This window comes from Astatotilapia calliptera, chromosome 23, assembly GCF_900246225.1.
Source record: "Astatotilapia calliptera chromosome 23, fAstCal1.2, whole genome shotgun sequence".
NCBI classification, from domain to species: domain Eukaryota; kingdom Metazoa; phylum Chordata; class Actinopteri; order Cichliformes; family Cichlidae; genus Astatotilapia; species Astatotilapia calliptera.
In genome coordinates, this window is record NC_039323.1 from 9894789 (window position 1) to 9910139 (window position 15351).

General features: G+C 45.4%; 1 protein-coding gene across 11 annotated transcripts in view; it reads right to left on the reverse strand.

Moving 5' to 3' along the window:
- Positions 1–15351, reverse strand: part of patj (PATJ crumbs cell polarity complex component) — an 87961-nt gene that overhangs the window by 41323 nt on the left and 31287 nt on the right. For all 11 annotated transcript variants that reach the window (XM_026159716.1, XM_026159715.1, XM_026159721.1 and 8 more), the window contains 9 exons: positions 11766–12035; positions 11147–11231; positions 10860–10923; positions 10268–10345; positions 9979–10050; positions 9680–9857; positions 9340–9450; positions 9105–9164; positions 7811–7910 (listed from right to left, as the gene is read on the reverse strand). In XM_026159716.1, coding sequence (XP_026015501.1) covers positions 7811–7910; positions 9105–9164; positions 9340–9450; positions 9680–9857; positions 9979–10050; positions 10268–10345; positions 10860–10923; positions 11147–11231; positions 11766–12035 — 1018 coding nt within the window. The remainder of the gene's footprint in view (positions 1–7810; positions 7911–9104; positions 9165–9339; positions 9451–9679; positions 9858–9978; positions 10051–10267; positions 10346–10859; positions 10924–11146; positions 11232–11765; positions 12036–15351) is intronic.

Here is a 15351-nt window from a genome sequence, read left to right on the forward strand (position 1 = left end):
GATGTGGTTGATGAAGAGTGCCAGAGATGGTCCTTCCAGCAGGTTCTCACAGATTCACCAGCTCTGTTCTGATTGGGATCAACAGCCAAAGACTCATCACTGTTTTATAGCTGATGGATGGATATTCAGTAATTCATTCGTAGTCTTGTCCTGTGTCCATGCTCTTTCTTCTCAGGTAGGAACCCCACCCTTCCCTGTACCAGGTTCGTCTGTGAGGTCTACACAGCCCTTAAAGACTATGGTTTGGACATTCTTGGTCTTTCTTAAGAACCTTCAGCATCTTTAATCATCTCTGGAGCTGTTCAATGACACATGACTCAACAATGCCTGGAGAATTTTTAACCTCCATAATAACCTAAAGAAGTAGCTACCTCATCATCCTGCTTTATTACCAAAAGCATTAAACATGGTCAATGGTGCCCAGAATGACCTATTTTGAACCTACTGGAACCACATCATGAATCACAAAGGGCTCTAGTGGGATTTCTGGACTCCCCTTTAGTTAACTCTCAATTCTGGACAAGTAAATTCTTTTTAAAGTTGACTTTGAACTTTCTAACAGCTCCCTTCAAACCACAATCCAAACCTTCATAAAGGCTCAAAGGACCACCTTAAATGTTCCCAGCCCAGCTCCAGGACTCCTGGAATTCCTGCAAGGCCTTAAAACCATGCCTGAGAAACTACAGCTTTGAAGATATGCATAATTAACACAAGCAGGCTCTAAATGATGCACTTGATACCAACAAGATGATAAATGATGTTTATGAATGTCGAGGCAATCAAAGAGGCTGGGGGTGGAGGCTATATAAGGACAGGAAGCTGGGACACACACACACACACACACACACACACACACACACACACACACAAATTCAGAGCAGTGTGTTGTTACAGTCTGCAGGGAGTAGATGTATGCAGCCAACTCTTCTATTATGGTAGCTCATTGATCCAACACACACCCACAAACAGACACACACACACCCACACACACAGAGTTCAGGCAGCCCCTTTATCACCATTCATGCTAGCACCTCCCCTCCAAGTTGACATGACTCACAAATAAAATGCAACCACGTCATCAAACTGTCTGAGGCAAGGAAGCTGCCCAAATTAAGACCCCCCCCGGGCTTTTTTAACTCCGGACTCTCTCCGAGTCGCTATGCATGCTTCACAGTTCTTTCTCTCATACTGGGTATCATGCTGCTTTAGCTACTCCCCTTTAAGACTTTCATAAACTGATGGTCTGAACAAATGAGGTTGGAGTTTTTGGACACTACACACCACTGCAGAAAGCCTCAACAGTAAACTGCAGATAAGATCTTATTGTCACATCCCTCATCCCCCATACTTTCACAGCAGTTTTAGATCAGAGTGTGCGATGCTTGTTTCGGCTCAGTTTCTATTTATACTCTGTTGGTCCTGTTACTTTCTGCTGCTGCAATGACCCACTTTCCCCACAGACTCAATCAACTTTCAACTGATTTAATTACCTTTGGAGTGGTTGTGAATACAGATTGACATCCACAGAACAGCTTATACCAAATGCTGCTGACAGACCCTCAGTACTCACACCACACATGAAGGATAGCCTCTCCATGCTTCGTCTGCTGATGAAGTGATGATGTGCAAAATTTGTCCTGTGAGTTCATCCTCTGAGGAACAGATAAAATCAGGGCATGTCAGACAGATTTCTGCGAACGTTTCAGCGATGGCTGCAGCTCTGACATGCTGATTTTCACAGAGGCTGGTGGTTTTAGAACAAAGGTCACCCTGGCCACTGTAATGTTTAGGACCAGGCCTGCTGTTCAGTATGATGTTACCAACTTCATTGCCCAAAAATTTTAAAAAACTGGTGCAATCAGCTCAAACAACACGATGAGTGCGGCTGTTCTCACAGCTGTTACCGTAAAGTTTGATGTCAGCATTCACTGAAAGCTGTGGTTAGGTCATACAAACATATTAGCAGAACCAAGATGGAGGATCAGGATTAAACTGTTTGTGTTAAGGGGCCCTGATGGGCAGAGTCAAACACTCTCTGGAGGAGGACTAAACTTCAGCTGAGAGAACATCTGAAGTGATCCGTCCACAGTTGGAGGTCAGTCATTGCTCTGCTGCAGGTATGGATTACTTTCATTTTTATTTATACAGCGCCAAATCACAACAACAGTCACCTCTAGACACTTTATATTGTAAGGTAGACCCTAAAATAATACATTCAGAGAAAACCCAACAATCATATGACCCCCTATGAGCAAGCACTTTGGCGACAGTGGGAAGGAAAAACTCAGGCTCAGATTCTGGTTCATTCTGAGATATGAAGTGAAATCTCACCCCGTATCAGCAAGAATAGAATAAAACAAAATAACTATATTATCCACATGAATGTAAAATTGTCTTTGGTTCACAAAGTCATAAACAAATCAATCAAATCACTTCATATCAACCCAAAAAAATCCTACATACACATATACATATACAAAACTTCAATACAACAACAAGAGAAACACATCCCAGCATCTTAAACCATAAAACTAAACTTGTCATCAAGTAAACTTGTTCCCAAATACTTAAAGCCATCAACAACTTCCACAGACTGACCAGGAAGTGAAAGACCTGTTATGAGGCCTGTGTAATTCAAGACAAGCTTGTTGGTTTAATCAAAAACTGATGAGATTTACACTGTTCTTCCTGTTCCTCTGAAAGAGACCAACAATAGCCATCAGCATATTTTAACATTCTCGCATCCCTATCCTGTAGCTACAATATGCTAAATGCAAAAACAGTAGCATATTGTTGTTAGTAATAGCAACATGGGGGCATAAGCTTAGAGTCTATTGTGAGGACTGATCTCCTTACATCCCCGTGATGTTAACCAGCACATTTTGTGGTGAAGCCTTGGTGAAACATTACAGTCGAGAGAGTTTTTGTCACTGACTGAGAAACGGAGGACGACATGTCTGTCTGACTTTAACAGGACGGCGATTTATAAAACAAACATGTTTCATTTAAAAGGACGAGAAACTGTTTACTCTGGTTATAGAGCAGGATAGCCAATGGCCACTTTCTGACAGACCTCCCTACGGCCACGCAAAACACAGTCGCCCTCTGTTGGAGATGAGAAAGAATGGCTTGGGGCACTTCAGCACAAGCTACGTCCATCTCTTCTATTGTCCATCAGGTGCTCTCAGACTGGGGGTGGATCCATGTAGAATCACAGAACAGGTGGGGATAATCTTACTAATTCACGTTATTTCAATAAGATTATAGAATGGCTCTTTTTTTCATACCTGTAATCAGCACTTCCTCCCAGACTGTAAGTATCTGAGTTAAAACCGGACCCAGCCTGCGGAAAAGCGCTGCATTAAGCACAAATTTGGGGAACAACATGTCATCGTTTTGCTGTGTAACCTATAAGAACCACAGCAGAGAGCTTTGAAACTGATGACGACGGTCAGCTGGATAGGGACGAATCTTCAGGAGGAGACGCAACGCCAGACACATCATGGACACGGCCACTGAGCATCCCTCCCGTTATTACTCCTGGGTGGAGGAAAACTGGATTTTCAGGAGGAGTTTTTAACCGATCAAACTGCCACAGCGCTGATCAGACCACAGATCAATGATTTAAATCTGACCTGTTAATTCTCTGTTAAATCACCTCGATCACCAGGTGTGTGACTTTTAATCCTGCATTTACCCCCTTCATCCCCGTTTAACCTTTAAATCCTCCTCACAGAGCTGTCAATCATCCATCAGAGAGCTCCTCTTCACAACATACTGCAGTTTCTTTACAAGATTAAACGGCACACACACCTGACTGTGTTCTACCTGCAGAATAATGTGCTATGATGCAGCACAGGCGGAAGCTGCAGATATCTCCTGTTTTCTTTATTCAGCCTCTCATGCACAAGCTAAAAGCTGAGGACACAGGTTACAACATTCACACAAAACTGATTTCAGCCAAGCATAACATTACTAAAATGTTTGATGCCATTTTTTTTAGATAATAAAATTATGCGTTTAAATGCTTTTCATTAATTAGGTTGCTAAATGCATTCTCTTGAATTGAATTAACATGTTCACAGCCCGATACACAAACTGTGTGTTTTACTAGGGGCGTGGCCTCTAACTGACAGGTGGATGGTGATACAGGTGGATGCTAGCTTCACCTTTACTAGACCTCTGCACCATGTTTGTGCTGTTGGAGCCTTTTGGAGCATTTTAATGGTGTTATCTAACCAATGACAAAGCTGCTGGGAGGTTACTGTACTAACACACCTTCAAAGAAGGCGACGTTTGGGTGCACAATAAGATTTAAGGATTTTGATTGGATGTTAACGAGCGCTGATTAGCAGGTATCTGTGTCTGTGAATGCAACTTCAACACATAAAAATGGGATCTTACAAACCAATGAATCAACAACGTCATTTATACAGTGTTTAGCTAATTTTGTACACAAGTCTGTGTGCACACACGAACTGTTCACGATTAACCAAATGTCAAGTCTGTTCTCCATCCCGACCAGTCACCAAGATTTAAAGGCTTATATAGACAACTGTGCTTTTCCTGTTGATGGAGTAAGCTTTCATTTAAAGCAGGCCCGTAAGTAAGATGCAAACAGGAGCTGGTTTTGGTAACAGTGGTGATTTATTTTCGTCTGCATCGACACAATCAGTCTACCATCAGATATCGCAGCAGACACATGATTCATGGAGTTTTTTAGCTCCACGATGACGTGCTTTGACCCTGACGCTGTACAGTAAAACCAATCTACTCAGAGGCTGCAGAGATGAAGGCTATTTGCTCGGCTGCTCGTTTTGCTGCGAGACAAACAACCTGTGGAATTGATCTGAATCATTCATTACTGTTGCAGCAGCCAATATAATGTTTCACCAAGAATATAAATAAGACAACAAGCCGAGAGAGAAGAGCAGGCAGCGGCGTGGCCCGAGAGAAAAGCACCACCAATTCATCATTCCTTCCATCCCTGCTCATGTAAGCTTTATTGTATTTGTGTCTGACTCTTATGAGACTGCAGTGAAAAAGCTCAGATTCACCAGAAACCCAGTGCTCTGCCCAAACTTTGCCCTCGCACTCAAGTGTTTCAGACATTTCTGTTTGCCACAACTAATATACAAATCAGACAGCTGGCACAAAGCTTGACAACAGGCCGTAAAATTTGCACTTGGCACAAACCTCTGGACAGACGTTGTCTCCCAAGCCAAACATGAAACATTTGGCAGTTTCATTCTGTCAGATTATCACCATCAAACTGAAAACACATGTCATTGGAGGCTGATGCTGTTTCCCCATTAACAGGACCGGTCTGTCCATCCTGAAAAACAAAGTGGTACCAGGCATTGGCTATCCCAGGTCCAAGCTAAAGTAAGCCTCAGCTGTCCTACACAGGCAAGGGTAAAATCTGGAGACACCTAGCCTGACTAGTCCCAAAGATAAGGCTCAGGCCTAGGAGAACAGGTTAAAGGTCAGAAAGACTGAACCAAACCGTCCTAGATTCCAGGATAGAGACCAATGGGATACAGCTGCACCAAGAATTTATACCAGTGACCAAGAGAAGTGCGCCTAAAGAGGAAAGGGGTGAGTGTTTATTACCCTAAGACTGAGCTTTAGTGACCACAGAGGCCTGGATAAAGACCATGAGCTTCTTTCAAGTTCACGCTAAAAGAAAGTTACTCGACCCAGGATGAAAGTCAGACATGGAGAACTGGACCAGCATCCAGGCTAAAGATCAGCAAAGACCGAACTTCCGGTCCCAGAGTCCCAGACCAAGATCCAGGACTCATGCCAGACCATCCAACATTTTTGACTTCAGATAAGAGGAACTGAGTTATTTTGTTTAACAGTCAGCAGACTGAGCTCTTCCTCAGCTTTACCAGTTAAGGAAGGTTAAGGAACATAACGTTCTCCAGGTTCAAACCAGTTCATCATTCCACAGACAAGAAACGCACGAGTCTGAGGACACGCTAAAAGTATGAGCTTTGCTTTGGTTCACGCCAAAGACCCTGAAGATGAAGCTGATGGAAACTTTGGTTTGTGTTTGTTTTTAAAGGTAATTTTATTGAGTCTATTCAGTCCAATTACAGAAACTTTATTAATATATAAAACTTAACCTGCATTTAACCTCTGACACAAACAACATCAATTCATTTATACATCATTTTTCTTTAAACAAGACATTCTGTGTCATTCATTGAAAGATTTTACTTGCAGAATTTTAGTGTCCAGTTTAGTGTTTCAAGATAAAGATATACTCAGACTTCCAAAATGAAGACAGGCTTTAAAAGGACAGTTGAAGTCTAGAGGAAACAGCTTTGACCAAAAAAGCTAATCCACCCTAATCCCAGATGAGATGCCAGCTCAGAAAACCCAAATGCCATTAAAACCAGAGGTCAGAATGAAAAAGCCGACAGCCCCGTCCGCCCGCCTGCTTCAGACGTAGCAAACCAAACGTACCCAAACCAAAGCGAGGCAAAGACAGCAGAAACCCAGAGAGAGAAAGACCGAGAGGAACTGAGAGCAACAAAAATCACAACAAAAGCATCCAGCGTGTGCTGAAATACGTCACGAACGGGACTGAGGGCCTGCCGGTTCATACATGGCCTGCAAAAACAGAAACACAAACACACACACACACACACACACACACACACACACAAACAGTGAGATACTGATGTACGTTTACTGAGACAAAAATGAAAACAGACTCAAAAACAGGCTTTCAAATAATTAGTGCCGCAGATCACAGGAAGTAAATTAACATGATCCAAAATGAGACCCAATGCGGTTCAGCAAGAAAAACTACACAATGTGAAATATTCTGTGAGTTAACGTGAGATAAAACAAGTCCAGATTAACTGAGATGTTCAGATATTTGCTGTAATCTCAGTTTTGTTGGAACACATGACACAGACATTCAGACACAGATCCTTGAAAGGAAATCGAGGAGATGATCTGAGATGAAATGAAGCCCGTCAGATATTCAGTGACAGCTGCAGAAACAGATTCTCTGGTAATCGTTCTTCAGACAGACGTGACCTGATTGAGATGAAGCTAAGAGCGTGATGAGTTCCTGCTTCAGCTTTTACCTGAACCTGTTCAGACGCGTGCACGCAGCTAAATCCTCTGCTTCATTGCACTGCTGCTGAAGTGCCTTTGAGCAAACAAGTGGCAGGCAGGACGTAAGCGATCAAACCTTTCTCTGGCTGTGACACTCTGACGATAGAGGGAAGTTACCAGGCCTGACCATGCCCCAGCAGTTCCTCTGAGACCCAAGTCCACACAGCATCACGCACAGAGTTCACCCCTTACCTCCCCCTCCCCCCAGCCATAGCTCTGTGGTCACATGCTGCCGCTGGCTGATTGGCTGATCTGAGACTGCAAAAGCTCAAAAAATATGACAAATTCGGTGAGAACACAGATGATTGGGCTTTGACCGGCCACCCAAGGTCAGGTAGTGTGAGCCCTCCAGCACAGGCTGCAGGTGTGCTTGTGTATACAGAGGGTTACCTGTGTGTGTTCAGTGTTATGAAGGCAGTACAACTGCAGACCTAACCTGCTACAGAGGACAGACATGAAATAACTGCCTGCTGACCAATCAGAAGTCTGAAAGATCCCAGTGAGCATTAATGAGAAATATAGCTCATGATAAACATCCATCTTTAGGAGTGGTTGTAGTTTCCACCCAGTCTTCCCATAATGCCGACAGGAACTACGTATTTCTCCAAAGCATAGAAAATAAAGACGACTTTTAACCACATCACTGTAACAGATTCTGCTGTGTGTTACTGACCTTTGGCCTCCTCCAAGTCAGAGTTTAGCTCCTTGTCTGAGTAGCTGGGAGGCCTGTAGGGTGGGGGCTGTCTCGGGGGGGGCAGCACTACCTCTGATTTCTGCAAACAAACACATTTATTCATAAAAACATGGACTCTGTTGACTTCCAGTCAGACTATAAACCATAAGTGTGCAGACGGTTGTGCACAAGCCTCGGGCTGTGTGAGATAGGAGCCTGGAACACACTGAAACCTGGTAAAACTAAATGGCAGCTGTGAGCAAGAAACAATCAGCACCACCACCAATATGACCTCCAACCTTTAGGCTCCGTGCTGCACGGCTCAGTTTAAACTCTGATCTAAGCCCTGCTTGGTCATCTGTAGTAACTGTAGAGGTCGCCTGCAGCGTGTAAAGTCAAACTACTACCACAGCAGACTTTGTGTTGTATAATTCAGTTTTTGTTTTTTCCAGTTTGTCTTTCTCGTGCAGTTTCTGCTGTCGTTTCCTGTATCAGACTTTTGGAGGCTACACTGCCATTAACAAAGAAACACCGGAAGCTCTGAGGACTCGCGTGACTGCATAGCACAATCCTGCGTCGATCACTCCATCATGACGTCTGTCTCAGAGCTCTGTCTTATTTCATTCTTTTTATATTTATTAATCAGGCTGCCAGCTTTATTATGGATTCTTTATACTGTCCATCTGTCTCAAAGGCGTTAGATAAAGACTGGAGTATGATGGTGAGTGTGGTTTAAGCATGGCTGAAGCTGAGACTTTGACGTCCTCTCACACTGATCCTCAGACCAGGACCATGCCCTGTGTGGACGCAGCGCCCGGCTGCAGCTTGAGGACAAACACCATCAAACATCAGATCTTGTTTCACACTGAAAGAGCTGATCATTTTGTTTCGTTAGCCCACGTCAGTAAGATGTTTTTATTTTGTCCCATTCTAAGCTGTTTTATGGGATCATATTCAGCTGCTCTCACAGTGTTTTGTTGCATTTCTTACTTATTAAACTCGTCTCTGTTGTTTCTGTCATGTTGTAAATGATTATGTTACAGCTCATGTCGTCTTCAGCTGCTCTAAGATGGATTTTCCAAATCCTGGGAAAAATAAATTCAGTCTCATCTTATCTGAGTCTCCACAGGCAGCAGATCTAATCTGTTAAATGTGATTTCTGAGCTCCGGAATGACATGCCGCTGTTTGTGCAGAGGCTGTGTCGCCCTCTGCTGGTCTCTGTTGAGCTGTGCAGGCATCTCACAGACATACATTTCTGTGTGTCCTCGTTAATACAGAGTGTGGAGCTCTTACCGGAGACTCCATCCTCTTTGTTTGGGATCTGCTGATGGTTGAAGCTGTCAGAGACATGGGCTGAAACACACATACACACACAATTAAACACACAGAAACTCGAAGAATCAAACAGTTTGGACTGTTTGACGTGTATGAGACAGAAACCTCTGTCTATGCTCAGTTAGCAAAAGTTGATAGCTTAGAACTTCATACAGATTTGTGTGTGTGTGTGTGTGTGTGTGTGTGTGTGTACCCGTGGAGTCGCTGTCAGGCTCTGGACGATGAAGACAACGGGGCTCGGGGCAGATTTGATCGTGTTGACCGCCTCCTCGTGACTGGCAGCTCGCAAGTCAACACCTGACACCTTTATACACGCACGCACGCACGCACGCACACACACGGAGTTGAAGGTCAGACATTATGAAAATGTTAATCATAAAACTGTTTTTACTTATAAAGTCTTTTCCTTCATAAAGGGGTCGCTCTGAAAGATTCAGTCTCAGGCTGTGTGTAAACTATGGATGTAGCGCACGTGTGTGTGTGTGCGCGCGCTTGTGTGTGTATAGAGACCCAGGAATTAGACAAGGCCCTACCTCCAGGATCTTGTCCCCGGTCTTCAGACAGTGGGTGTTGGCGGCGGGGCTGTTGGGTAAAACCTGCTTGATGAAGATTCCCTTCAGTTCCTCTCCATTCCTCAGTCGCTTGATGACATGGCGACCTCCAACAATGCTCAGACCCAGAGACTGACCCTCCTCAGGCCACACCTCCACCCTGCACAACAGCGAGGGTGGAAGTTTGAATAATGTACCAGTCTCTCTGGGTCACCTGACCTGTACACAGTCTCCTGGGATATCATAATGTACCTGTGTGTGTGTGTGGGTGTGTGTGTTACCTGCGGGGCGGTCCCCAGTGGCTGAAGGCAGGTGTTTCCTGTCCTTCCCCCTCCTCTCTTTCAGGCAAGTCACTGTGAACACAGACCCACAGTCAAACACTACTTTTTGAAAGAAAGAAAACCTGAGCCTGAAAATCAGGAACAGGTGAGATGCTGGGCCACAGACACACAGACACAACTTTAACCACATAAAGCAGCGTTGATTCTAAACAGAAATGCACCCACACTTGAGGCATCTACCTGTTTACATCTGTGTTCAAACCAGCAGAACGTGAAGCAGCTGTCCTACCTGTGGCCACTGATTGGCAGAGAGGATCCCCCCTGGCTCCGCCTCTTCCTCTTCGCAGTATCAATCCTCCTGACAGACCTCCAGGGGAAGAAAAACACAGACAGGAAGTTTCTGTGATTAAACTCTGAGGCTGGTTTGTGACCACAATGATCCAGATTAATCTAACGAGGCTGAGAGTGAGCGCCGGGTGCCCGCTGACCATATGTTATTAAAAACAGCAGGAAACAGTTGACTCATGGAGAAATCAGACTGCAGTTAGAGTGTGAGAGCAGCAGAGGGTGCCACAGCACTGTGACGGGACGTAAGAGGAGCTGATGGAGGAGGAAATTAGTGTGTGTGAGGTCTAAGCTTGTGAACTGCGAACAGTTAGCAGGTTTCAGCACTGTGGGCAACTTTAACCTGGCAGGGAAGAGGACACCAGACGTTACTTGGGGCATGATTGAAGCTTCTGTTTCCAGAAAATTCGGCCTCTCTTAGCAGATACGGCTGTTTAAACACGACATACAGCACGATAGCAGACCTCTGACTCTCTGAGCGAGTGTGTATGAGGAGGAAGAGTGACGGCGAGCGTGAAGGTGCAGCAGGAACTCACTCTGTGTCAGTGTCCGTGAGAGTCAGCTCAGAGTCTGCTTCGCTGTCTCTGGAGTCTGGAAGACCTGAAACACACACAAACATCTGTACTGCTATCACTGTGAGGACCTCATCCTCATCCTTCACCATGAACTGCAGAACCGCTGACCCTGATCTAGGTGGATTTTCTTTAAATGACATCCTGTTCCTATTCACCAGGTCATGAGATGGAAAATAAAAAAGAGAGATCATGGATCTCGAGTCTAAATTATCTTAAACATGATTTAGACTCGTGCGCTCTCCTCTCACCCAGAATCAGCTTTCCCACAGACACAATGCTTTCATGGTCCGATCTCTGCAGGTCTTCCTCCTCCTGCATCTCTCTGCTCCAGGCCTGAGGACAAAAATCACCAAATAACTACAAATACATACAGAAGCAGAATGTCACGACTTTTGTTCTGACCTTCATCCGGTCACGCAGAAATCAGCCTTTAGAAAACACACGAATGTTAAACTGCTGAACTTTTCTCATTAAAAACATGCTGGAAATATTAATACCCAAAAATGAACAGTATGAAAGAAAATGGAGATAAGGTGTGTCTGAGCCTAAAACCACCTGAGTGCAGGTGGAGTCAGGAGAGCGTATGGTTCTCCAGCTCTTTCCCCTGTAAAAACAGTGCTTCTCAACCCGCCGTACCGCCAACGGGCAGTTCGGACACGTCAGCTCAATCGAGTTGTGCTTTAGAACAGTTTCTGGGGGTTTTGGGGCGTCGCTGCAGAGGCAGCACCACCCCCGGTCACGGAAACATGGGGGACCGTAGGCAGGGTAATGAGTTCTCGCCAATACCTCGCCACTCGCAGCCGTTCACTTCATGTTTTGTGTGAGCGAGTCAACGTCAATGAAACTTCCCCTTGCTCGTCAACTCACCTCATCTGCCCCCCCAGCTCGGGTAAGGGAGGCCAACTTCCACTCTTCCCAAGATGGTGGGGGTTTCCTGGGGGCGGGGCTCACGCTGTCCTCCGGCTCTACCTCCTCTTCATCAACACCCATCTCCCTGAATTCCTCCTCTGGCCGGAGGTCAGAGGTCAGAGAGGAGGTGGCGTAGCGAGGGAGAGCATCCAGGATCAGCTCTGGCTCCTCCTCCTCTTCCTCCTCCAGATGAAGGCTCTGTGGAAGGATGGCGGCCTCGCTGAAACCCTAAAACACAGACGGCAGCATTCAGAGACGAAGCTCCAGAGGAGCGACCGCGTAATTAAGACAGAAATGACGACAGGAAATCCAGCAGCTTCAAACTTCACCAGTGAGCTCAGGTTCACCATGTCTGAAGAATGTTCAGCCTCCAACGTGTCATGAGATGCATCGATAAACACACAGAGACATTTTTCACCTGGCAGCAGTGCAGAGACGTAATCAAATGCAATTGACTAAACAGTGTCATTAGCCATTTGCTCTGATTGGCTGTATTTCTGTCTGCTTGCGTTAGACGTGATTTTTATCATTCCTGTAAGCACTCAGCTTTGTTGGCCATTTGCCTTTAAAAACATAGATTTGAATCTGAAAGGACTTTCTGGTTTCTCAGCTTGTTTCTGCTCTTTAATGGTTTCTTGTTTCTCACACCTGCTCAGAGGACAGGTGTGAGAAATAATGAAACACTCACAGCCGAGATGACTCCCGTGTCTGTGGAAAACAAACAAGATGACTCAATTTGGATTTCTGGAGGTCGTGAAGGACAAAAGGAGGCAGAAATCAGAATCCATCATGGTTCCCAGTGTTTCATGTGAAAGTGTGAGAGTGTCTCTGCAGCTCGCACTAAATCTAAAACTCGCCTGACTTTGGACATTAGCCTTCATCTCCAACTCCCCAAAGAGCCTCCTCAGCAGATACTGAGGGGATATCCTGTTCTTAACATTACGATGCAGACATTAGCCCGCGCCGGGAAATATTAATGACAACACTTAGGCTAATTTCCATCGACGAAGCCTCATCGTCAAGGACTCTGCTCCTCTTCTTTTAATTTGGGCCCGGGAAGCCGGCCCATCACGGCGTATAATGGAGGTGAGGAGTAGACGGCGGCAGCGGCAGAGAGCTCATAATGCTAACAGGATGTTCTGCAGACTGATGTGTATTGGCCGTGACTGCCTGGCCTCATATTCATAAGATTTAAAGACGCTGTCATTTAATGTCTCTGCCATTAGACGATGAGGACGGAGCATCGGAGCATCGCTGCAGCGCTGCGGTTCACGTGAGGATCCTCAACGACTGTCTTCACCGCCTCGCTGCAGCGACTGCAGAGTCACATGACTACATGACAATCCTCACAGGAAAGAAAAAAAACCCAAAAAAAAAACAAAACAAAAAAAAACAAACTGCATCACTCCCACAGGAAACTCCACCAACAGCCATGTTTCTGCTGTGTGACAGAAACAAAGGTCAGAGGTCGCACCTAGGCTTACAGTCTTTAATGATCCTCCTTCTGCAGCTGAAACAACCACAGCTGCAGTTCCCCTGACGTCCAGCAGAGGCAGTAGTGAGTCACTCCACATAGACTCCCACGTTTCCCTCCTCTTCATAACTGTGCAGGGGACGTTTTAGCTTTCTTGGGGCGTGGCCTCTGTGACTGACAGGTGGATGGAGACACAGGTGGCTGTAGCTGCTAGCTGTCTGCTAGCGTCACGTGAACTGGACCTCTGGACTGTCAAAATGACATAATCTGACCAATAACATGGCCGCTGTAAGGTTACTGTACTAACAGACCTTCAAACCTCACACAGCAGAGGAATTTAACCGGAAGTCCTGTAGACAAATCAAAGACTGACAGGCTTCAGTTTTAAACCCAGAGCTTCTGAAGCTACTGCTGAAACGTTCAGAAATCCATTTGGCCAAAGTGGGCAGTAATCAGATTACTGCAGTGGAGACACTAAGCAGCGTGGTTTTACAGCCTTCTCAGTAAAATAAAGTGAAGCAGCAGTAAACTGGGTCTTGAGTGTCCTCTGGGTTCCTCCGGCTCGCTTTCTGTCGTACGCAGGCTTCAGCCAGCTGAACGCGCCGTGGCAGCTCTTTATCTGCACAAACAGGAGCAGAATGAAGTGAAACGACGGCAGTAGCTCGTTCTTGCACACCTGACCTCTAAAAGTTAACGAGGCGTGGGCGTGTAACGGGGTCTCTCTCTGGTCAGTGTGACAGAGAAGGATCCGGCAGCAAAGTGTAAGTGCCGACCCGGCCGTCTTTATGGAAACCCATCAGAGACCTGTGGGCTGTGAAAAAACCTCTTCAGCCAAATGGGCTGCATATAAAAGAGGAAATAAAACAGCGGCGCAGAGGACGGCGACGGCACAGGACACGAAGAAGAGCAGAACTCAGCAGAAATGGCAGAACAAAGACGAGCTCAGCGGGCTGATGCTTCACAGACACGTGTGCAGATATCAGAGGCTTCTGCTTTTCTTCAGCAAATCACAACCACCTGCTCAGGTACGGAGCAGTGACACGACAAATGCTCCGAAAATGAATCCACATGTTGCTAAACACACAAATCAGCAACTATAATTGGACGCCTACCCGCAAAGGTCAGCAGTTCGATTCCCGGCTCCCCCATCATACTGCACGTGCGTGTGTGGATGCGTGCACGTGTGTGTGTATGCATGTGTGTATGCATGTGTGTGTGTGTATGCATGTGTGTGTGTGTGTGTGTGTGTGTGACTGAATGAGGTTTGCAGTAAAAAGCGTGATACATGTATTAGTCCGTTTGACATGCATTAAAATGTATTTGATGGTGCTTCTGTAATTATTTATTTAAAGGTTGAACTCAGTCATCAATTTCTGTGTTTACTCATGAACACAGTCCCCTCTGTTTATTTTCTTAATCCTTTTCTCAAGTTTTACATTAATTTTTGGAAGATTTTTCCCAAACTTTTTTCTGTGCTTCTACTCAGCAAAGACTGACTGAAAAAGAAATTCACACTTTTGTTTTTAATATTTCACGTGTGTGAGGGTTCATTCATTTATTCACTGGATTATTTATTACTTTATTTGATTTTGACAGCTGCGATCATAATGATGTCACACTGTGATGTCACAAACTGCAGACAAAAAAACGTAACAACGTCTCAGTTTCTGTAAAAATTTCTGTCCATAAGTATCTGTGCAAAGACAAACAGCTTGTATTCTTCTCTGTCTGCAGTATTAGTGAGTCGTAATACTGCAGTACTACGTGTACAGATGCTGGAGGACCAGAGTGTCCTCAGAGTACCCCCCTCCACCCCTCCACTTAAGAGAGATGCTGCTGCTGGTTGAGCTGATGGAGCACTTTATACCATTCAACCATCCCGCTGAGTCAGCAGCTTCACAGAGACAGAGAGGAGGGAGAGGAGGGTGAAGGAAGGTGAAAGAGAGGAGAGGAGGAGGAGATGAAAGAGCAGCAAGAGAGAGAGAAAGAGAGAGAGAGAAAGATGTGGAGGAGATGATAGAGGAGAGGGGAGCATGGAGGTGAAGGCACAAGAGTGAAGAGCAGTGAGAT